This window comes from Moschus berezovskii, chromosome 13 (genome assembly GCF_049115385.1).
Source record: "Moschus berezovskii isolate FMDL1 chromosome 13, NW_MosBer_1.0, whole genome shotgun sequence".
NCBI classification, from domain to species: Eukaryota; Metazoa; Chordata; class Mammalia; order Artiodactyla; family Moschidae; genus Moschus; species Moschus berezovskii.
In genome coordinates this window covers 85219206-85244854 of record NC_142472.1, presented here as the reverse complement: position 1 = coordinate 85244854, position 25649 = coordinate 85219206, and the positions used below count along the sequence as shown (strand labels likewise).

Sequence of the window (25649 nt, the reverse complement as noted above, 5' to 3'; positions counted from 1 at the left end):
ATCATGCTGTGAAAGTGTTGCACTCAATATGCCAGGAAATTGGGAAAAGTCAGCAGTGGCCACAGGACTGGAAAACATCAGTTTTCATTCATATCTCAAAGAAAAGCAATGCCAAAAAATGCTCAAAGTACCACACAGTTGCACTCTTCTCACACGCTAGTAAAATCATGTTCAAAATACTCCAAGCCAGGCTTCAATAGCACGTGAACCGTGGACTTCCAGATGTTCAAGCTGGTTTTAGAAAAGGCAGAGGAACCAGTGATCAAATTGGAACCAGAGATCCAACATTTGTTGGATCATTGAAAAAGCGAGAGAGTTCCAAAAAAATATCTACTTCTGTTTTATTGACTAGGCCAAAGCCTTTGACTGTGTGGATCACAACAAACTGTGGATAATTCTTCAAGAGGTGGGAATACCAGACCACCTGACCTGCCTCTTGAGAAACCTGTATGCAAGTCAGGAAGCAACAGTTAGAACTGGACATGGAACAACAGACTGGTTCCCAATAGGACAAGGAGTACGTCAAGGCTGTATTTATTTAACTTCTATGCAGAGTACATCATGAGGCACGCTGGGCTGGATGAAGCACAAGCTGGAATCAAGATTGCCGGGAGAAATATCAGTAACCTCAGACATGCAGATGACACCACCCTTTTGGCAGAAAGTGAAGAAGAACTAAAGAGTCTCTTGATGAGCGTAAAAGAGGAGAGTGAAAAAGCTGGCTTAAAAACTCCGCATTCAGAAAACTAAGATCATGGCATCCAGTCCCATCACTTCATGGCAAAAAGATAGGGAAAAAGTGGAGACAGTGACAGGCTTTATTTCCAAAAAGTGAAAATAAAAATAAATCTGAAAGAAAGTATTCTCTTAACCGAAGAAAAGACATGGAAAAATGTATAATATTAAATAAAAGAACTTAATCTGAAAAGCCTACATACTCTTATCCCCAACTCTGACATTTTGGAAAAGACAAAATTACGGAGATGGTAAAAAGGTCAGCAGTTCCTCGGGGCTGTGTGGGAGGGGAAAGAAGGAAGGGATGAATAGGTGTAGGACAGGAAATTTTTCAGGGTGGTGAAACTTCTCCGTGTGACTCTGTAATGGTAGACGTGTGACATTATGCATTTGGCAAAACCCCAGGGACGGCGGAGCCTGGTCGGCTGCCGTCTATGGGGTTGCACAGAGTCGGACACGACTGAAGCGACTTAGCAGCAGCAGCAGCAGCAGCAGCATACAATTTTAACAAACAGAGTGAACTCCAAAATACAGTTTGGTTCTTTCTTAATAATAATGTATCAGTAATATCAATATTGGTACATACAGTTTAACAGATGTATCACACTTGTGGAAAATGTTATTGATAAAGGAATCTGTGTGTGTGGAAGAGAGAGTATATGGAAAATCTGTATGTTTTGCTCAATTTGTCTTATAGCTGAAAGTGCTCTAAAATATAAAGTCTGTTAAATAAATAAATTAATCATGATAAAACCCATTTAAAATTAATGTATTTGATCCATTTATGTTAACTAAAGAACAATGATCTATTTAGAATCTCTTGTGGAGTAAGGGGATAGTGTAAATAGAACATTGAACAATGTAGTAGTCCAACAAGATAAAATTTTACTAAAATGCAAAAATGGTTTTCATGCTCACTAAATTCCAGTGGAAATATGTTTAAAACATACTTAAGAGATAGTGTGTCTGTGAGGGTATGGCAGAAATCTAATATAATTATAGAAGTTGACATTATTGAAAGCATTCTCTTCCTTATTTAATGTTTTAATTCTTGTCATTTTAAAATGAAAACCAAGCATTGGTATAAGTTATTTTTATATGTGAATGCCCATTAGTTTATCTAATAACTATTTTACCTAATATAGATTATCTCTACCTATCTTTAAAATCATTATGAAAGTTTTGTTACATGTGTTAATGGTTGTGGCAGTGGCATAGATGATGCAAAGCATCTTGTTTATGTTAGGATTTTAACTTTCCATTTATTTTGGAGAGATACACAGTATTTTTGAAAAATGTAATCAACACAGTGATTGTTTTTTAAATATGTATTTATGCATATCAGGGAATAGTTCATTTTATAATTGTAGTTGGTTTCCCTAGTGATTTTGGAACTAGACATTGACTTTTTGAACTTCGTATCTATGATATATTCATTGGCAGTTCATATTCAGACATCCATTTACGTGTGGGTACATGTAACTTACATATAGAGATGTTGTTTCAAAGATATACTAAGGAGTTTATTCTGCAGGTGATTTAAGATGGAATATGATTTAGTAAATATACTTGGCTTGAGAGTCCCTTATACTGCAAGGAGATCCAACCAGTCCATTCTAGAGGAGATCAATCCTGGATGTTCATTGGAAGGACTGATGCTAAAGCTGAAACTGCAATACTTTGGCCACCTCATGCGACGAGTTGACTGACTGGAAAAGACTCTGATGCTGGGAAAGGTTGGGGGCGGGAGGAGAAGGGGACGATGGAGAATGAGATGGCTGGATGGCATCACTGACTCTGTGGACATGAGTTTGAGTGAACTCCGGGAGTTGGTGATGGACAGGGAAGCCTGGCGTGCTGTAGTTCATGGGGTCGCGGAGAGTCGGACACGACTGAGCGACTGAACTGAACTGAACTGAGGTCTCTCAAAGATGAAACTTTATAGTTTCATTCAAACATGTTTGTATCATATTTTGTCAGCACTGATCCTATTAGCAATATGGAAAGACTTTGAGCTTTCCTGTTGGCTCAGATGGTAAAGAATCTGCCTGCAATGCAGGACACACTAGTTCAATCCCTGAGTTGGAAAGATCCCATGGGGAAGGAATGGCTACCCACTCCAGTAATCTTGCCTGGAGAATTCCATGGACAGAGGAGCCTGGCATGTAAAATCATGTGGTCTCAAAAAGTTGGCCATGATTAAGTGACTAACCCTTTAACTTTTTTCACTTTTGCATTTGAGGTAAAATTCAGGTAGCATTTTATTAATTTTATAGATAGATCAGTAGATAGAATGCCATGCTTTCAGAACTAGAAGAGATTTCAGGGTAGAGGTATAGAGGCTTTCCAGGCTAGAATTTACATGTTATAGAGTTTATTTTAAATTGCATTCATTAGCGTTCTTTTATTGTCTTACTATTTTTAACCACTGTGTTTTTGAGAATTTTGATTCTTTTGATGCATTGTTTGTGTGTGTGTGTGTGTGCTTAGTCACTCATTTGTGTCCAGCTCTTTGCAACCCCATGGACTGTAATCTAGATTAAATATTTTGTAGAGGAGCTATATTTTATAGTGACTAAGAGCTTTGGATTCACATCGAAGTGGGTTCAAATAATTCTTGGCTCTATTGCATAGTAGCTGTGTGTTCTGGGATGTGCTGCGTGATCTTTCCAGTCTCTCTTGCTCTCTTAATAATGAGTATAATACCAGCTGCTTCCTCATAGGGATGTTGTGTGTTGTAAGCACTTAACCAGAATTACAGTATTTGGCTAGTCCTGTATCGTAGTAAGTGCCACACAAACAAGAGTGGCTGCTGTTGTCCTTGGCGTTCATATGATTCACAAGGTGGGGTCTTCTAGAATGTTTGCAGAGTCATTGCAGACCCTCATATAATTTTTTCATTTTCCTGGTATTCAGCAATGTCTACAACATCTAAAGAGTCAGTGGCATCTTGATAATGTAATTAGAGTACAGGAACATATATAATGAGGAACAGTTCCAAATCTGACACTATTCTTAAGATAAAAGTTTCTTTATTTGGAGTATAAGGGGTTGTAGTTCTTTGGATTCTGAAAATTACTGAGAAGATGCTTAGTTTTTATTTGGGGTATTTTCTTCCTTATGACTAAAACAATGGAATGTTCTTTAAATGTCATCCAAATATATGCTGAATACCTTAAAAATGTTCCAAAACCTTGCATTGTATCTACAAAGGAGTTCTGTCCCAACTGACAACCAGGCCATGATTTATTACAGGATCTCCTTTTAACATTATTTTGTTTGGAATGAACAGAGCAGTTGAAGAAACTCCATCCATCTTTTTGTTTATTTGACATCTACAGACATTAAATGTACCTTTAAGAAGCAATATATAAATAAGAAATTCTCCTTAACAGTAATGATTACTCATCAGTAAGATAATTTCTTGACACTGATACCAAAGGAATCCTGTCAAGCAATGTTAGTGACAATTTAAATAAAGCATATTTCTTAAACTTAAGAATAACGTTTTAAAGCAGATATTTTAGCTTCATTTTCTTTCCAGGGGAAAGACTTTGTTCAAGTTGTATTTTTCTTTTTAACAAAGTTAGCATCATCTCAAGCTTTCCTTGTTCTAGCTCACTTGCTGATTATGTATGATGGATAATTAGTAGAAATAGAGTGTGCCCTTTTTGTTTTTAATGTTTATCAAAAGATTAAAAAAAAGTATTGATCACGTAAGTGAAGACTGTGATAAATCTATTTTGTTGTGCTTTCATACATTTTCACATACTTTCTGGAAGGATATTTTTATTGTTTGATTTTTTATGTTAAGTGATTTGGGGGAAGGAAGGAAGGGAATAGAGTAATTGAGGCAGTAAGAATACCTTCTCGGCATTGTGCAGTTTTTCCTGAGAATGTTAGGAGCTGAATGAAGAACCTCTGTCTTGGAATTTAGAACAGCTAGTAGTTTATTAAGTTCATGCATTATGAACAAATTGTCACTCTCTGTTTTTCTTAACTTTTTATCTTTTATTAGGTATATTTTCAAATCTATTTTGGAATCTGAGTATTTTTTTTAAGTCTCTTAATTGTTAATATAGATTTTGGAGGAAACGGAGACTTTTACTTGTTTATTATTCACTTAGTTTATTTTCAAATAATAGATATGACCTGTATGTGAGTTGCTAACCTGCTGATGTCAACAGTACAGCCAGGATAGAGCCCTCCTCCTTCAGTTAGTGTGTTGTCTTTATGATTGTCTCTAAATATTTGAATCTCTGTTTGGTCTACATCCTTAACATTTATTAAATTTGTAGATGAAATAACCTATAGTATGTACCAGAATTCTGAAATCTTATCACTCTTGCTGCTGCTGCTAAGTCGCTTCAGTCGTATCCAACTCTGTGCGACCCCTCTTGAGGAAAGATCAAAATGATCTAGTTGCTTATTGTTGGATCACAGCGATTTCTTGATATATTTGAATCCTCGAAATAGCTGGCCATTTAGTTACATCACAAACAGAGCTAGAAGGCTCTTTGCAGGTGCTTGTCTTAATCAGCATTCCACACAGACCACGTGTCTGGATTCACAAGAACGGAGCATGAGGAAGGCAGTACCTTGGTGACAGTCAAGAGCTGGAAGTTCATCGAAGGAGTAGTATTCTCCAGCCATTGTTTAAAGAGGGAGGTGGGGAAATAGAAGAATTCAGTATTGTTGTTGTTGTTCAGTTCCTAAGTCGTGTTCAACTCTTTGTGATCCCATCTCATGCCAGGCTTCTCTGTACATCACTATCTCCCTGAGTTTGCTCAAACTCAAGTCCATCAAGTTGGTGATGCCATCCAACCACCTCCTCTGCAGTCCCCTTCTCCTGCCTTTAGTCTTTACCAGCATCAGGGTCTTTTCCAATGAGTCAGCTCTTCACACCAGGTGGACAAAGTATTGGAGCTTCATCTTCAGCATCAGTCCTTCCAATGAATATTCAGGACTGATTTCCTTTAGGATTGACTATTTTAATCTCCTTGATGTCCGAGGGATCTCAAGAGTCTTCTCCAACACACAGTTCAAAAGTATCAATTTTTTGGCACTCAGCTTTATGGTCCAGCTCTCACATCTGTACATGACTACTGGAAAAACCATAGCTTTGACTATACAGACCTTTGTTAGCAAAGGTATTAAAAGTGTCTCTGCTTTTCAATACTCTGTCTAGATTTGTCATAGTTGTTCTTCCCAGGAGCAGGCGTCTTTTAATTTCATGGCTGCAGTCACCGTCCGCATTTATTTTGGAACCCAAGATAATGAAATCTGACACTGCCATGAAGTGATAGAACCAGATGCCATAATCTTATTTTTTTGAATATTGCGTTTTAAGCCAGAATTTTCACCTTCATTCTCCTGGCAAACATGATTCCAACGTGTGATTCATCCAGCCCACCCTTTCACGTGCTGTACTCTCTATAGAAGTTAAACAAGCAGGGTGACATACAGCCTTGACATACTCCTTTTCCAATTTTAAACCAGTCCATTGTTCCATGTCTGGTTCTAACAGTTGCTTCTTGTCCTGCATACAGGATCCTCAGGAGGCAGGTAAGGTGGTCTAGTGTTCCCATTTCTTTAAAGAGTATTCCACAGTTTTTTGTGATCCACACAGTCAGAGGCTTTAGCATAGTCAATGAAGCAGAAGTAGTTTTTGTATTCCCTTCCTTTTTCGATGATCCAGCGTATGTTGGTACTCTGATCTCTGATTCCTCTGCCTTTTTTAAATCCATCTTGCACATCTGGAAGTTCTTCCTTCACGTCCTCTGAAACCTAGCTTGAAGTATTTTGAACATAATCTTGCTGGCATGTGAAATAGGTGCCGTTGTGTGGTAGTTTGAGCATTCTTTGGCATTGCCTTTCTTTGGGATTGGAATGAAAACTGACCTTGTCCTGTCCTGTGGCCAGCGCTGAGTTTTCAAAATTTGCTGGCATAACGAGTGCAGCACTTTCACAGCATCATCTTTTAGGGTTTGAAATAGCTCAGCTGGAATTCCATCACCTCAACTAGCTTTGTTCGTAGTGATGCTTCCTAAGGCCCACTTGACTTCACATTCCGGGATGTCTGGCTCCAGGTGAGTGACCACATCACTGTGGTTAACTGGGTCATTAAGAACTACTTTGTACAGTTCTTCTCTGTATTCTTGCCATCTTTTCTTAATCTGCTGCTTCTGTTAGGCCCTTGCCATTTTTGTCCTTTATTGTGCCTATCTTTGTATAAAATGTTCCCTTAGTATCTCCAATTTCCTTAAAGAGATCTCTAGTCTTTCCCATTCTTTTGTTTCTCACTCCTTTTTTTCTCTCTTCACTTAAGAAGGTTTTCTTATCTGTCCTTGCTGTTCTCTGGAAATCTGCATTCAGATGGTTATATCTTTTTCTTTCTTCTTTGGTTTTCACTTCTCTTCTTTTCTCAGCCATTTGTAAGGCCTCTTTAGACAATCTCTTTGCCTTCTTCCGTTTCTTTTTCTTGGGGATGGTTTTGGTCACCACCTCCTGTACAATGCTACAAACCTCTGTCCATAGTTTTTCAGGCACTCTCTAGCAGATGTAGTCCTTGAATCTATTTGTCACTTCCACTGTGTAGTCATAAGGGATTTGATTTAGGTCATACCTGAATGGTCTAGTGGTTATCTCCACTTTCTTCAATTTCAGTCTAAATTTGGCAATAAAGGAGTTCATGATCTGAGCCACAGTCAGCTCCCCGTCTTGTTTTTGCTTACTCTATAGAGGTTCTCCATCTTTGACTGCAAAGAATATAATCAATCTGATTTTGGTGTTGACCATCTGGTGATGTCCATGTGTAGAGTTTTCTCTTGTGTTGTTGGAAGAGGGTGTTTTCTATGACCAGTGCGTTCTCTTGGCAAAACTCTATTAGCCTTTGCCCTGCTTCATTCTGTACTCCAAGGCCAAATTTGCCTGTTCCTCCAGGTGTTTCTTGACTTCCTACGTTTGCATTCCCATCCCCTATGAGGAAAACGACACTTTTGGTGTTAATTCTAGGAGGTCTTTAGGTCATCATAGAATCATTCAACTTTAGCTTCTTCAGCTTTAGAGGTTGGGAAGAAACTTGATTTACTGTGATATTTAATGGTTTGCCTTGGAAACAAACCGAGATCATTCTGTCATTTTTGAGATTGCACCCAAGTATTACTGCATTTTGGACTCGTTTTTTGGCTATGAGGGCTACTCCATTTCTTCTAAGGGATTATTGCCCACAGTAGTTGATGTAGTGGTCATCTGATTTAAATTCTCCCATTCCTGTCCATTTAAGTTCACTGATTTCTAAAATATCAGTGTTCACTCTTGCCATCTGTTTTACAACATCCAATTTACCTTGTTTCATGGACCTAACATTCCAGGGTCCTGTGCACTGTTGTTCTTACAGCATCAGACTTTAGTTTTACCACCAGATACAACCACAGTGGGGTGTCGTTTCAGCTTTGGCTCAGTCTCTTCATTCTTTCTGTAGGTATTTCTCCACTCTAACCCAGTAAATAATACTGGGCACCTGTCGACCTGGAGGGTTCATCTTTCAGTGTCCTATCTTTTTGCCTTTTCATACTGTTCATGGGGTTCTCAAGGCAAGAATACTTACATGGTTTACCATTCCCTTCTCCAGTGGACCACGTTTTATCAGAACTCTCCAGTGAACCAAAAACAAAAAGAAATGACAGTTTTTATACTAACTCTTTGTTGTACTGGGGAAAACTGTTGTATTTGTGACAGTTTGATACTTTTACTCTAGCCTTATCCATTAAAACTAACATTATGAATGAAATTGTGGAGGTGAAAGGTAACTTTTATAAATTATGTTAACATTCTCAGTTTATAAGTGACACTGAAGGATTCTAAGTGAAGCATGCAAAAATAACTTCTGAACTGAGATTTCGACTAGGTTTCTTTGTATTTTTTAAGACAGATTTTGCAGTATCTAGTAACTCTTAAGTCCACTATAATGTATATTTAATATTTTTTCAGTGGAAGATAAATTCAGCATTTCCTTTTCCTGTGCAGTCCGATGTCCTCATTTTCCTTGTGTGCATGAGGTCTAATGTTCTTGCCCAAGGCCACGCAGCTAGTTAAAGCTGCTTTCAGTGTTGTCTTTCAGCAGGTCATTCACAGACGTTAGTGATCAGAGACATTTTTTTGAGGAACAATATTTCAAAACAGGTGGATGTTGTCTTTTATATTCGTTTTAAAAGGCATGATGTAGTAGACTCTGTTCATATCAGTTAGTTTTTAAAATGCCAGGAACCATTCTTTTGGTTTGCATGTTGAAGAGGCCTGTGTAGCATTTGAACCTATTGTAGGAGTAATCATGTGAAAGCCAGGCTTTTATATTTGAGTAGCTCTGTATTTCCAGGGACAAGTTAGTTTTTGCATCCGTATATTGTGTTTGTTAGTGTTTGTGATGACCCAGAATCTCTCTTTCTGCCACAATTGGATAGTGACTTTCATTTGATATTTTTCTGATAGTGGTATAATATTTATTGACATGGAATTTGAAAAAATACATATGGATATATGTCTATATTTGTGTGTGCATGCATACATATATACGTATATTATTGTTGCTCAGTCACTCCATCCTGTTCAGCTCTTTGAGACCCTGTGGACTACAGCACACCTGAGTTCCCTGTCCTTCACTGTCTCTTGGAATTTGCTCAAACTCATGTCCATTGGGGGTTTCCTTGGGGGCTCAGGTTGTAAAGAGTCCTCCTCCAGTGCAGGAGACTCGGGTTCGATCCTGGATTGCGAAGATCCCCTGGAGAAGGGAATGGCAAGCTGTTTCAGTGTTCTTGCCTGGAGAATTCCATGGGCAGAGGAGCCTGGTGGGCTGTAGTCCATGGGGTCACAAAGAATTTCACACAGCTAAGTGACTTAATACTTTCTCTTTCATGTCCATTGAAACAATGATGCCATCCAATGCCAGACTTCTCTGTCCATCACCAACTCCCAGAGTTTGCTCAAGCTCATGTTATCAAGTCAGTGATGCCATCCATGCATCTCATCCTCTGTCATCCCCTTCTCCTCCCGCCTTCACTCTTTCCCAGCATCGGCGTCTTTTCTAGTGAGTCAGCTCTTCATATCAGGTGGCCAAAGTACTGGAGTTTCAGCTTCAGCATCAGTCCTTCCAATGAATATTCAGGACTGACTTCCTTTAGGGTTGACTGGTTTGATCTCCTTGCAGTCCAAGGGACTCTCAAGATAACACGACAGTTCAAAAGCATCAGTTCTTCGGTGCTCAGCTTTCTTTATAGTCCAGCTCTCACATCTGTACATGACTACCGGAAAAACCATAGATTTAATATATGTTAAAGTAGGAAATTATTGAAAAGGAAGCAAGTAAGTAGGACTGTACAGTTAAGTATAGCAGGAATCTCACAAGTTCTAAATTAAATCCTGATTTTTTCATGCCTTGTATTTATCTGATCTGGTTCATTACTCATTCATAGGGAACACTATAGCAGGTTGTGTATTTGCCTGTTCACACTCGGTACTCCCTACCCCCACCACTCACAAAACCCAGGCTGACCGCTCTTTATACCTGGTCTGTAGCCTGGCCCTTTTGGCTTAGGGTCAGCCCATCCTGGTCTTCTCTTCAAGTCTGTGTTCTCCTTTCTTTTATTTTATATACTTATTTGTGTTTCTTTAGCTTTGGAGACTAAGAGCTCACAAACTGGTAATCCTGGAATAGTTCAGTCCTCTAAATTCTAACTAAGTATTCTCCACTGTTTATCACCCTCAAAGGATAAAAAGTTGGTTCTTAGGGAGCAAAATTGTCTTTCCTGTCTTATAATCTTTTTGTGTAAAGCATAGATGTCCATGCCATATAGAAACAGATATACAGTGTATGTATCATTTTTAAATTTCATATTTACAAATGGTTAGGAGAAACATGCCTGCAGAACTTAGCTATAATGAAAAATAGTTTAAGAAATGAAATATAATGAAAGATTGTGCTGCACTTATATACATCTCCATCCTTTCCCAACGTCTGCAGTTAGATGTCTCGGAGAAGGCAGTGGCAAGCCACTCCAGTACTCTTGCCTAGAAAATCCCATGGATGGAGGAGCCTGGTAGGCTGCAGTCCGTGGGGTCGCTAAGGGTCGGACACGACTGAGCGACTTCACTTTCACTTTTCACTTTCCACTTTCACACGTTGGAGAAGGAAATGGCAACCCACTCCAGTGTTCTTGCCTGGAGAATCCCAGGAACAGGGGAGCCTGGTGGGCTTCCATCTATGGGGTCACACAGAGTTGGACACGACTGAAGTGACTTAGCAGCAGCAGCAGCAGCAGTTAGATGTTACTCAGAAGCTCCCTTGTCCCAAACTGCAGCAGTCCTTTCCCTCTGACCCGCCCAGGCCATTCTCCTCGTCCTCCCTGCTCAGCTGTGGTGAATGGCATCAGGTTCGGGTCCGTCCTACCTAGTCCCCTTATCTCAGGCCGAAGGTGTCACTGCAGCGCAGTCTGTTTTCTTTCAGTGCGTGAATTATTACTGCAACTTTAAAAATCATTCTTCCTGCTCTGTGCTTACCCTTGTTCTAATCTTTTATCCACATTGTGCTGGAAGGATCTTTCTAAAAGGTACGCCTGATTATCTCTCATCTAGTTAAAAACCTCCCAGTTCTTAGAGATCAGAATTCTTTATCCACAGAATGGTCTGCCTTTCTGTTAATTCTCTGGCTTTTTCCTTCTCAGGTTTCTTTCCACTCTGTCTACTCCCCCCCCAACATACACTGTTACTCTGGAGTCCCTTAGCCGCCTTTCAGGTGCACCTTCTTCCTCGTCTTTGCTCTTATCCAAATGTTCTGATCCTGTGCCTTTGAGGTTTTGCTTTGCGTCTCCAACCCCATACCGCTTCCCGTCTGCTGCTGTTCAGTTCAGGTACCCTGTCCTCCTAGGCATACTATGTGATTATTTTCACGATACTCTTCATCACACAGGCAGAAATACACATTTTCCTTTTTTTACACTAAACGGCTTCCTGAGGAACAACTTATTTGTTGTTGCATCTCCAACTCCTGTAGTATCTAGCAGGCATTCTATAAATATGTGCCAAATGAAAAAATGAACAAGTGTGTGAGGCTGCTTTAACTGCTAATATTATATAGATTCTTAGATTGTCCTGTTTTCCTGAGCATTTTACCATATATTTTCCCCCCATGAAATATTGCATACTAGATTGAATTAAGCTTATTCCTTCTTTGTAGGAAATATTAATGATTAAAGAAAAATATATGATAAGTAGCTTTTCAAGTGTTTAAACATTGGCTTTTCAAAAACAGCATTAACTAGTTTTAGAACTGATTTATTTCTTATCCGTAAAAAAACAGGATTATCATTATTTAAATAAAAAGATTATCAAAATATTTTTGATTCTCTGTATTTTTTCTCCCTCTCATTCTGTTTAGCTAAAGGACACAAAATCAGCAGATCAGAAAACAACACTTCTTCATTTTCTTGTGGAAATATGTGAAGAAAAGCATCCTGATATCCTGAATTTTGTGGATGATTTGGGACATTTGGACAAAGCTAGTAAAGGTTTGTGCTTTTATAGAAAACATTTTCATATTCTGTGTCTCAAGTTGGTATATAAAATGATGCCTTTTATTTGAACGTACTTGCCTCTTTGTCACAGTGTTTTCATACCCGAATGCATCATTTTAAAATTAGAGAGAAAGTTACAGGACATTTACTTTATGAATTGTCATTTCTGCAGCCATGAGTTTAGTTTGTTTGACTGGGTAATGAGACCCTCTGTTCAGAAGCTCGGAGTTCTGCAGTCTTAGCCCCGTGAACACCTGCAGCCCAGCTCTGCTGAGTCCCACACTGTGGCCTGCACAGTGCTCCCTGGACGGGTGTCATTCCCAAACACCTGGGATGAGTGTGAGTCTGAATCAAGTGCCTGTAGGCAGTGTCCCCTTGGCCTGAATTCTGAATCTCCATCTACCTGCCTTGCAGGTATAGTGTGCTTCCTTTGCCCCAGCAGGTACCAAACTGCCAGAGATTCTAGTCACTCCTCCCTAAAGCCCCAGTTTCTAACCTCCTTATCCCCACTGTGGATTTATGTCTGGTTATAGAAAGGGTCAGAGAAAGGATAGGCCCTATTTATATTATTTATTTTTGCCTTCAATATGACTTAGGCAATTTTTTGATCATCTGAAGAATCTAGGTTGTATATCAAATCAGTTCTGTGAGAAAAAACTTGACTCATAAAATGAATTTATGAGTACACCTGTGTATGAATATATAGAAATGTATGGATATACATTTTGGAAGATAGCTCATTTGGACTAGGAGAATATCTGTATTCTTTATGTGTAGGTCACTGGTTATTTATCAGCTTAAAGAAGAATACTTTTTTCCTGTATTATAGTGAATATTTCTTTTAAAAATCACTTTTATCATTTTATACTCCTATGAAACTATTTCTTCTATAAAGTGGGGTTTGTCACACTTCTTTTGCAGAGAGGCATGTGACTGCATGAGAAATTCTTTCACATTTTTTCCTGAGATATATGTTTCTTTCAAGTGTATATCTCGTACAGCTGTTGCAGAAAAAAAAAGTTGGAAACAATCTTTTTTTTAAGACATAAAGTAAACTTTTAAACTTTTCTCTCTTGCAGTCTAATGTTCTAATGACATTGGATTACTCCCTAGTTTGCACTTGTGCTTCCGTAACATGTTCTTGGCATAAGAAGATCATGTCTGTATGTATAAGTGTACATGTTTTAAGGGAATTTAAGAAGGGAAAATAATCCAAATAATTTTCTCCTAATAAGCAATTGTGAGGTTGAGCAAAAGAGCACAGAGAAGAGAAGAAAAACATTAAAAATGACTCACTGATACTCAAAATAGCTTTTCAGTGATTAAGTTCATTAATTCAAGGATGATAACGTTCTTAAAACAAATTTTCTGAAATTTTGGAATAAAATTTGAGTATACAGGATAAAAAATAATTGAAAGTGGGTTTTCTTGATGAACGTTAAGTTTGATAAGTAAAAGATGAAAAAGTTTTACCAAGTGCCTTGAAATATGGAGGAATTTCTTTTTCTGGGGAAAAGATGGCTGGGTAGTTATTATAACAGCTTATACCAGCATTAGGTCTTTAAAAAGAATTAAACGAATGTGGGCCTTTTCTGTTAATAGCAATTTGGATTTCTGATCATTTTACCATCTTTCCTACTAGTTCTAAAACTGAACATTAAGCTCGAACATGCTTCTCTTTCAGATGTCCTTTTTTAAAAATAAAGATTTTCTTACGTCTTTATTGGGGTTGCGCTGGGTCTCCTTTGCTGAGCCTGGGCTTTCCCTAGCTGTGGCAGGCTGGGACTGCTCCTGGTCACAGTGTGCAGGCCTCTCCCTGAGTGCCTCCTCTTGTTGTGGAACACAGGCTCTAGGTGTGCAGGCTTCAGTGCCCCTGAGGCACCGGGACTCTCCCAGAGCAGAATCGAGTCCGTGTCCCCTGCATTGACAGGCTGATTCTTATCCACTGTGCCACCATGGGAGTTCTCAGATGTATTTTTTATGGAAGAACTTATTTTCTAACAGTTTTTGCTATGAATTAAGTTTTCAAAATGTCATTTATCTATTTTGCCTCATTTGATTGTGCTAAAAATCCAGTATAAATATTATATTTTGCTTTTGAGAAATCTTTAACTTTCATAAGGGCTTGCTTGCAGAGTTGTAACTTGATAATGAAATTCTTCTGCTTTCTCTTTCGGTGTTTCTGTGGGGGCATTCTGGGGCCTTGGAGGATTTAGTTTCCATCTGTTATAGTAGAGGCATGCATATGTGTATGGGTCAGCAGATCCTGTGAATGAGTTTCACAGGGAGCAGCCGACTTCATATTTGAAATAGAAAAGCCATCACTGAGAGAATTTTTTTATAGTGTAGGTGATTGTTGAGCCTAGTTTCTTTTTATGATTGTATTACCTTATTAATGGATGAGATTTTAGAGGAACAAATATAATGTTTTAGATGAAATAAGTCTGTGTTTGCTTTGGAAAGTTTTAGTGCTCTTGTATTTTATATCATCATTTGAAAGTTCCCAGATTTGAAGTCTCCTCAGTGAGCTATCACATGAATTAAAAAGTATCTTTGTTTTTGAGACACAACAAATCCTAGCCATTAGGTACTCCTGGATCAGCAGGGAGAACTTTCATTACAACTAATGAGCTTACCCGTATGACAGTTTTTAAGAATCTACTTCATTAGGGCTGTTTCTCTGCTAAAAGATAATGGCTTACAGCTTTTCTGTTGTATTTCAGTGAAAATATTTTGGGTCATTATTGTATTTCTGTATACCATTGTACTGTTTCTTTCCTTTATGGATTTCTAAGGGTTGGATACATTTTCCCCTGGTCTAAACAGTTGAAATTAATGAACTCTAATCCATGATGGTGTTACTGATTATTTCATAATAATTTCATCATTAAATTGGAATGGTATTTTACTAATGATTAGAAAATATGACCAAACTTTGGGGATTTGCTGCTGCTGCTGCTGCTAAGTCGCATCAGTCGTGTCCGACTCTGTGTGACCCCATAGACGGCAGCCTGCCAGGCTCCGCCATCCCCAGGATTCTCCAGGCAAGAACACTGAAGTGGGTTGCCAAATGTATTAATACCAAGGTAAATTTACACTTTCACCTTGTTGAACCCATATCTTTTTAGGATATTATAGCTCTTCCCTGGTGGCTCAGATGGTTAAGAATCTGCCTGCAATGCAGGAGACCTGGGTTCGATCCCTGGGTAGGAAGATCCTCTGGAGAAGGGAATGGCAACCCACTCCACTACTGACTGGAACATTCCGTGGACAGAGGAGCCTGGCGGGCTACAGCCCATGGGCTCGCAGAGTCGGACACAACTGCACGACTAACTCTACTATTACTACTACTACTATAGCTCTTCCAGATATTTCCATTCTTCCCTAGATAGTTAACCCTGAATTCTCGAGATGCCATGCTAGTGTGCTTTGTAACTCACTCGTTCATTCATTTTACAAGCTCATGCTGTGTGTCTGCTGTGTCGGGAACTGTGGTCTGTCTTGCTGCTGGTCCAAGGTGTGGTTTCTGTGTCTTGGCATAGCCCCAGTTACCTTACTCTCATCTGACTTCTGTTAGTCTGATTCCTCTCTTTTCCTCTCACAGGTTTGACGTCTTCTGCTATACACCTGTTCAGTAGTGCTGTTATTACTGGTCTGATACTGAGTCCTTCCCTTTTTTTCTCCCTGTAGCTTCTCCTTAGGTGATCTCTTTAGTCCTCAAGGGCTTAAATAGAATCATTAAATTAATGACTTACAAATTTTTTTCTAGACTTCCTTCTAAGCTCCACACTTGTATATCCAACAGCTTAATTTTCAATCTCCAGCTATGTTGCAATGTATAGATCACCCTTTGCTGTAAAAGTGACTCTTGATTACCACTGCCTTACTGTCTCCTCTTCAAATTTAATTTACTTGAAAAAATCCTTCTTGGCCCACTTTCTTCTGATTTCCTTTTTCTCATTTTCGTGACTTTTTACAGCCCTTAGCACCTCAGCTGAGAATGCGTGGTCGTTTCTGTGGGGAGTGGCTGCTGTGTTGGAAAGGCTTCTCACTCTCTCCTGTGTCAGGAACCTTATAGGAAATGTCCTTTCCCTTTGGTGCTTCTTCCTGGTGCTTTCTGGGAGCCTCACCTAAGTGTCTGTGTATTCCAGTCTGTATTTAAGGGTTATTTTTAGATTTTCCAGAGAGTCTCAGAACACTGTTTAAGGACTACTACAAGGATGTAGCTTCCAGAGAGAGGGCAATATTCAGTTTTTTTTTTCAGAGTGGGTTTAATGATTGCCCGTTTCTTTTCTTTTTTTTTTTTTAACTTTTTCCATTTCTACATTTTCAGCTTTCAGGAGCATTATTTGATGCTTTATATTTGAGTTTTTGTTTGCTCCATTTTATAGACCTCTCTGCTTTTAAGACTGTTTGTTTGCTTTTAGCTAGTAATTCCTTGGTCTGACCCAAATATTTGTCAGTCAAATACATCTCCTGGTTTTCAATTCCTCATAACTTTCCAACATTTTATGATAAATGCCTTACTAAATACCGAATGTTTGTCTTTTGTTCACCTACTGTGAGCACTTAGAGCGCTTAATTTCCAGGTGGCTGCCACCTGGAAATGCACAGTGTTTGAAAGTTTCCAATTCATCTGCTATAACAAGCAGAAAGCATTTTCAAAGTCTACTATTAACCTCTTTATGCTGTAGACTTCCAAAAATGACAATTGAAAATGTATTAGCAAGTTAGATATGTATTTTAGGTATCAGTATTAGTTATAATTTCAGCTTCATTTTATATTTTAAGTGTATATTGTAAATATATAAAAATATTTATTGTCCAAAAAAATTAACAACACAGCTAAAATAATTTTTGGAACCATTGTGTCATGAAGACTAATGTTGGAGTCTCATAGTTTTGCAGGATAAATTTTGGTATTTCAGATCAACTGTAAAATACTAGAGTTTCATGAATATACATATTAGTCTGTATGTCCGCAAATACAGTAAAATAATTTGAAAGGACACATTAGTGGAGGGGGGGCATTTATCATATAATTTAGTTAAAAGAAAAAGCAACCATGTAGGATATCGCTTTAACTGAATTTTGTCTCCATATGTTGGAGCCCTTCATACAATGAACCTCTTCATATGTTGAACCTAGTACCTCAGAATGTGACTGTATATGGAGATAGGGCCCTTAAACTGGTGATTAAGTTAAAATGGGACACGTCGGGTGGGCCCTAATACAGTCTGACTTGTGTCCTTATAAGAAAAGGCAATTTGAATCCACAGAGGAGACATCATGGGTGAGCATACAAAGACCAGCCCTGTGAGTGCACAAGAGAGAGAGTACGAGCCAAGCAGAGGTGCTTCAGAAGAAAGCAAGCTTGCGAATTAATATAATAACTTGAAACATTTTTCTTGCTTAGTTTTCTGGCTTTAGAATGGCCTATTTTGTGTTGTTGTTTAGTTGCTAAGTTGTGTCCATCTCTTTTGTGACCCCATGGACTGTAGCCCACCAGTCTTCTCTGTACATGGGATTTCCCAAACAAGAATACTGGAATGGGTTTCCATTTCCTTCTCCAAGGGATCTTTCTGATCCAGGGACTGAACCTGCATCTCCTGTTTGGCCAGTGGATTCTTTACCACTGAGCCCCCTAGGAAACCCAGAGTGGCCTATATGGCTTGATTTTTTACTTTATCAGATAACTTGAAGAAACAGTTATAGACTGCAGTGTTGGGTGTTCACTGGTAATTAGTTCAGGAAGAGCAAAGGTTCTTATACAACCATGAATTATCACATGATTTGAAATTTCTTTTCCACTGTCTTCTGTTTTGCTACTATGTAATAGTTGAGTTTTTCTTGTAAGCAAGTGGCCAACAAAGACTAGTCGTACTCTGAATGATCTATTGACACTTTTCCAAAATTGAGATATGAATAGATGGCTTTACCCTTTTTTTCTTAGCATGTGGAAATAGTGAAAGTATTATTCTATACAGAGATGGAGAGTAAGAAGCTGTCTTGAAAGCTAGTCTGTGACTCCTGTTTAGTTATGTCTCAATGATCTACTTTGACCATCTCTAGCCATCTAATACATATACTCAGGAATTGTAAAACAATTTTAATATTGCTACAAACTAAATATAATTAAAATAAGTTTATTTTAAAGAGGCAATTCACATGTAGGTTTGCATATACTTACTAAAAGGGCCCTTTATGTAAAATTTAACATTCAACAAGTTAACACTTATAATATAAAAGGGTTTGATGAAATACAACTGAACCTTTCACAAGGTGATTGCAGCATTTATGAAAAATATTTATAGCGCCCTGGGAATATGGTGTACTGATAAAGAACCAATAGGTTTAATTTGTTTGGTGAGCAGCATTTTACTTAAATTTTGCCAGTTTATTTCCACAGATTATCTATGTAAATTTGTCATCGAAAGTTGATATTGGCGACTTGCAGGTGAGGTTGTCAATATTACACTATTTTATAATACAGATGTAAACTGTTTTGGAAGGAATATAGAAAGAATATGGCCAAAATCTCTGGAAGGATTAAGGACTCTGTAGACTGACATTGAAATACACTGGCATGAAGGAACTACTTGCAGTTAAAGATTGCTTTCTGAGATATGGAGCCGGGAACATTTCCTGAATTGGCTGCTGCTTGGGCTGATAGATGATGATGAAGAAGAAAACTGCATCAGGAAGACCTCTATATCTTGTTGGAGGTTAGCAGACTGAAAGTGGCATCAATACAATGTTAATCTTGGTGAGAAACTCACAGTTTACAGTGTTTGCAGATTTTTGTCCTGCAGATTTGCAGTAGCTACTTGAACAGTTCTGTCAGCGTCAGCTATGAGCCAGAGATACTAGCATCAAGTAACAGGACAGGGGCAACAGGGACAGCCAAGGTCCTGGAGCTTTCTTAGACTTCTGGGTGAAAAGCAGTATTTACTGCACTTCAGTTTTGCAACATGAAGTGGGAAATTACAAACCAGATAGATAAAACTTCAGGGTGTTCTGAAGGATAGCTTAAATATAACAAATCTATGTACTATAAAGACGCCTATGCATTGGATGGAGCACACAGTTATGGCTGGCTGCTGAATTTCATTACTCACAAGGTTGACATGTAACCAACTGGGTGAAGAGTCGTGGAGCTGATAAGATGCTGAAGGTAGAACTGCTAACTGCTTCTCAGAACCAGACTGTTTATACAGCTTGCAGAGTCTTGAATTAGTAGTTGTATTAGTTTCCTAGGGCTGCCATGAGCTATCACTACACTCCAGGTTGCTTTAAGCAGCATAAATTTAGTACCTAGCTGTTTAGGAATGCAGAAATCCTGGTGTTGGTAGGATTGGGTTTTGGAGGCCTGGGGAGGAGCCGTCCAGTGCCTCTCTCTCAGCTGCTGGTGGCTGCCAGCAGGTCTCGCGTTGCTCTGCCCTCGTTTTCATAGTGCTTTCTTCTCTGTGCCCCTGTATTCTCCCTTCTCACTACAAAGACACCAGTCATTTGATTTAGGTCCCGACTGAGATCCAGGATGATTTCATCTTGAGATCCTTCAGTTCAGTTCAGTTTAGTCGCTCAGTCGTGTCCGACTCTTTGCGACCCCATGAATCACAGCACACCAGGCCTCCCTGTCCATCACCAACTCCCGGAGTTCACTCAGACTCATGTCCATCGAGTCAGTGATGCCGTCCAGCCATCTCATTCTCTGTCGTCCCCTTCTCCTCCTGCCCCCAATCCCTCCCAGCATCAGAGGCTTTTCCAGTGAGTCAACTCGTCGCCTGAGGTGGCCGAAGTGTTGGAGTTTCAGCTTTAGCATCAGTCCTTCCAGTGAACACCCAGGATTGATCTCCTTTAGAATGGACTGGTTGGATCTCCTTGCAGTCCAAGGGACTCTCAAGAGTCTTCTCCAGCATCACAGTTCAAAAGCATCAATTCTTCGGCGATCAGCCTTAACTCTGTACAAAGACCCTGTTTGAAAATAGGTCACATTCTGTTGCTCTGGGCAGATGTGAAGTTTGGGAGACACTACTCAACCGAATACTGCCATCATTGTCATCACTACCATAAGGGCATGGAGGCAGCACCATCATCTCTGAGTATTATAAAATAGTTAAGGGTAACTACACTGTTAGGTTTATATATGGAACACATTTATATTATGTTGTGAAATGTTTGGGCATTTAAGGGTTATTGTTGATGAGCTTGTGAAGCAATTAAAACTGAAATTTATTAATATGCCTCTGAATTTTAGGAGGTTTTATTGACAGGTAGTGATGATTACAATAGTTTTAATAAATGACTTCAGTGAGTGAAATAAAAATGTGATAGTTCTACCTTATATTAAGGAAGACGCTGTTGTTACCATCATAGACTCTGAGATTAGACTGGGGTTTAAACTCCAACTGCCCATGTCTCATCCTTGCTGGGCCGCGTTTTCTTACGTCCTAACTGGGGATGATACTAGTATTTAATTTAGTGCTTTGGTGTGAGGACTCCATAGGTTTATATGTGTAAATATTTATAAAATTGTATATAGCACCCTGGAGAAGGAAATGGTAACCCACTCCAGTATTCTTGCCTGGAGAATCCCATGGACAGAGAAGCCTGGTAGGCTACAGTCCACAGGGTTGCAAAGAGTCGGACACGACTGAGCGACTTCACTTCACTTTAGTCAGTGTGTAAATATTCTCTGCATTTGTAGTAGTTGTTGTTGCTGTTTGCTTTTCAGTGATTATTTCTTATTTACATATATCTTCCTATGATGTTATTAATGATGCAGGTAAACATGGATCTCTGTGAATAACGTATTATTAATTTTAATATATATTCTCAAAAGTTGTTTGAACGGATTCCAGCTGCATCTTGCCTGAAATGTATGCAAGCTTTAGCATACAGGACCAAGAATTTTGTAGATTTATGTTGTTGAAAGACTTTTGTGCTTTTCTAAAAATTATAGAATAACATACATAAAGGAATTTGCACAAATCATCAATGTATAGCCCAGCACATTTTCACCAGCTGGGTACACCAGCGTAGGGAGTGGAATTTGGAAATGGATTCTTTTTACTCTCTGTGCTGCAGGCTGACACTAGAGTTTTATTTCGTGTTTCGAAGTTTGGTAGATTTCTTTTGAAAAAAAAGTTTCTACTACTAAACAGTCTTTGAAACCAAGTAGTCTTCAGCAGGTCTTCAATGACTTATAGTTCATTTTTTCTGCAGGTGTTTGCATGTTATGTGAAATCAAATTTATTAGCCCAGGATTATTGAGAAATGCCATATGGAAATATGAACTAATACCGATCATAAATGATAGAAATAATAGAAACATTCAAAAGGATTTTATTCACCTTCATAGGAAAACCTGGAGAAAATGTTTTCTTAGATAAGCTTCCCCTTTCTCCTCAGAAGCAGAGGTTTAAACTTGATCAGTTGGTAGACCTTTGCGGCATGTAAATGTCTGTCACCATGATGGCAGCTTCTCAGCAGCTGTCTGTCAAACTGCATATTCTCTGGAAAAATGAAATAGTGTTCAGTAATAGTTTTTGATGTGTTTTGAAAGGATTCTTTTCAAAATGTTTATTGAACTCTCACTGCCTACCAAACACTGTCCTAGGCACTTGTACTAATAAGGATTAGACTAACAGGAAACAAAATCAACCGAATAAAAAAGAATAAGTCTTAGACTGACTTTGAGTGACAGAAAAAAAGGTGACAGCAGCTCATCTGTGATTCATTCATTCAGTCAGTATGTGATGAGTTGTTTTTTGAATATATCTTCTGTCTCAGGTGCCATTTGGGGTACTGGATAGAGTTGTTGTTTAGCTGCTAAGTCATGTTCCCCTCTTCTGTGACCCCATGGACTGTAGCCCACCAGGCTCCACCGTCCATGGGATCTTCCAGACAAGACCACTGAGTGCACTGCCGTCTCCTTCTCCAGGGGATCTTCCCGACCCAGGGACTGAACCCACTGCTCCTGCATTGGCTGGAGAATTCTTCACTGTAAGCCACCAGGGAAGCCCACTGTATAGAGTGTATGAACACAAAAGAAGTCTCTGGTCTCTTGAAATTTACATTTTAGGTGGTAGATACAGAACAAAGAGAGAAGTCAGTGTATATCATGTTGGGTGGTTAGCTGTGGAATTCTAGGCCAGGTACTTTTTCTTTGGAATTTAAGTTAAGAGATCAGAGAAGACCTTTGCATGAAAGCCTGACGAGGTGTGAGGAGGTCAGACAAGGTCTGTGAGACAAGCATGTAACAAGAAGGGTGCAGGCGCCTGAGCCCTAGATGCAGGTGTGACGCGGGCCTGGGGCGGAGGAGACTGTGACAGAGATACGATCAGAGAGGAGACGTCCCACCAGATGGTGGTCACTATAAGGACTTTGATTCTGCTCTGAGATGGGGAGCCTTCGGAAGGGTTTTGAGCAAAAGAGTGACAGCTGACTTGCATTTTCAAAGCATTGCTTGGCTGCTCTGTTGGGAAAAACAGTGACGGGAGCAGTGAAACCACTTGATGCTGTAATAATAATCCCAGGGAGAACAAATGTTGGCTGGGACCAGGAAGAGGTAAGATACCTAGGGAGGTGAGAGGGTTTAGGCCAAGCATCTTTGTTGAAGGTAGAACCAACCAGATTTACTCTGGGACTGGATGTGTGGGCTGTGAGGGAAAGAGGGGAGTCATAACACCAATCATTTACTGAGATGCAGGAGCATATTCCAAGAGGAAGATAAGTTCCAGTTTGAAAATGTGAGTTTAAGATGCCTATTAAATATTAAGGAAAGATACTCAACCAGCAGTTGGAGTTCAGGGCAAAGATCTAAGCAGCACAAAAAAAATTGTCATGTTTCAAGTTCACAGATACACAGTACAGGACTTGTCAGCCTGCATGGTCTCATGTAGCCATACATGAAAACTCATTGCACAATTTGCACACCAATCTGTTCTTAATATATACCATGTGCGTGTGTTTTTAGTCAGTCATGTCCGACTCTGCGACCCCATGAAGTAGCCTGCCAGTCTCCTCTGTCCGTGGAATTCTCCAGGCAAGAATACTGGAGTGGGTTTGCATTCCTTTCTCCGTGAGATCTTCCCGTCCCAGGGATGGAGCCCGGGTCTCCCGCACTGCACATGAGTTCATACCATCTGAGCCTCCCTCCCAGACACACGTGCACAAGATCATTATCTGGAGGGAACGTTTTGAATAGTGTTCAGTTCAGTTCAGTCACTCAGTCGTGTCCGACTCTTTGTGACCCCATGAATCACAGTACGCCAGGCCTCCCTGTCCATCACCAACTCCCAGAGTTCACTCAAACTCATGTCCATCGAGTCGGTGATGCCATCCAGCCATCTCATTCTCTGTCATCCCCGTCTCCTCCCACCCCCAATCCCTCCCAGCATCAGATTCTTTTCCAGTGAGTCAACTCTTCGCATGAGATGGCCAAAGTATTGGAGTTTCAGCTTTAGCATCAGTCCTTCCAATGAACAACAAGGATTGATCTCCTTTAGAATGGACTGGTTGGACCTCCTTGCAGTCCAAGGGACTCTCAAGAGTCTTCTCCAGCACCACAGTTCAAAAGCATCAATTCTTCGGCGATCAGCTTTCTTCACAGTTCAACTCTCACATCCATACATGACCACGGGAAAAACCATAGCCCTGACTAGACGGACCTTGGTTGGCAAAGTAATGTCTCTGCTTTTTAATATGCTATCTAGGTTGGTCATAACTTTCCTTCCAAGGAGTAAGCGTCTTTTAATTTCATGGCTGCAGTCAGCATCTGCTGTGATTTTGGAGCCCAAAAAAATAAAGTCTGACACTGTTTCTCCATCTATTTCCCATGAAGTGATGGGACCAGATGCCATGATCTTTGTTTTCTGAATGTTCAGCTTCAAGCCAAACTTTTCACTCTCCTCTTTCACTTTCATCAAGAGGCTTTTGAGTTCCTCTTCACTTTCTGCCATAAGGGTAGTGTCATCTGCATATCTGAGGTTATTGCTATTTCTCCCGGCAATCTTGATTCCAGCTTGTGCTTCTTCCAGCCCAGCATTCCTCATGATGTACTCTGCATAGAAGTTACATAAGCAGGGTGACAATATACAACCTTGACGTACTCCTTTTCCTATTTGGAAGCAGTCTGTTGTTCCATGTCCAGTTCTAACTGTTGCTTCCTGACCTGCATACAGGTTTCTCAAGAGGCAGGTCAGGTGGTCTAGTATTCCCATCTCTTTCAGAATTTTCCACAGTTTATTGTGATCCACACAGTGAGAGGCTTTGGCATAGTCAATGAAGCAGAAATAGGTGTTTTTCTGGTACTCTCTTGCTTTCTTCATGATCCAGCGGATGTTGGCAATTTGATTTCTGGTGCCTCTGCCTTTTCTAAAACCTGCTTGAATATCTGGAATTTCATGGTTCACGTATTGCTGACGCCTGGCTTGAAGAATTTTGAACAAGACTTTACTAGCGTGTGAGATGAGTGTTACAAACATCTCTATTATTGGTCTCTTTTGTGTAGTATTTACCATAGTCTTCAACATCTTATTGGTAGACAGGAGTTTTCAGCTTCTTTTAGGTAAATATGGTTTTCCATTAGATAGACTTCTCCCATCAGTACCGCTTTCTCTAACAGGCTTGTGTCTTTCACGCCCTCTTCCTGGTTGGGGAGGACGGGGCTGCTGCTCTCGCCCTGGCATGGGCAGCGTGGTTCCGCAGGGCTGACCGGAGCCCGCCACCGCTGTGCCCCTCCTCTGCTCTGCCTTCTTTCTGTCTGCCTTTTCTTCCTCCAGACTCCACTGCAGAGAGAGCTGGTTAGCTTTCAGTGTGACATGTAGAAAAATGTAACAACAAAGCCCTCATTGTCTGAACAGATCTTCCTTGACTTATGATGATATTACATTGAGATAAACCCTCACAAGTTGAAACTAAGTAGAAAACTCTTTGAATACCTCTGCCTAACCAAAGATCATAGCTTACCTAGCCTAACTTAAACATGTCCAGAACACTCATATTCACCTCTAGTTAGGCAAAATCATCTAACACTAAACCCTGAGAAAGATACCACATCACTTGTTATATTCCATTCAATAAATGTAAAACTTCTATGTAATGAAGCAGCATCAGACAAGTCCAAATTGACTCATTCTATAACTTGCCTATATGGAGCAAAATGTCGTTGTCATGACAGACAAAGAAAGCCTGAAGAACTGTTGCAGGATAAAGGAAAGGAAAGAGGCATGACAGCTAAATGCAATATGTGATCCTTGCAGCCATGAAATTAAAAGACGCTTACTCCTTGGAAGGAAAGTTATGACCAACCTAGACAGCATATTAAAAAGCAGAGACATTACT

At 39.6% G+C, this 25649-nt stretch overlaps 1 protein-coding gene across 2 annotated transcripts in view; it reads left to right on the top strand.

Annotated features, from left to right (window-relative positions):
- Positions 1-25649, top strand: part of DIAPH3 (diaphanous related formin 3) — a 582052-nt gene that overhangs the window by 319242 nt on the left and 237161 nt on the right. For both annotated transcript variants that reach the window (XM_088842795.1, XM_088842794.1), the window contains one exon: positions 12167-12296. In XM_088842795.1, the coding sequence (XP_088698921.1) occupies positions 12167-12296 (130 nt within the window). The remainder of the gene's footprint in view (positions 1-12166; positions 12297-25649) is intronic.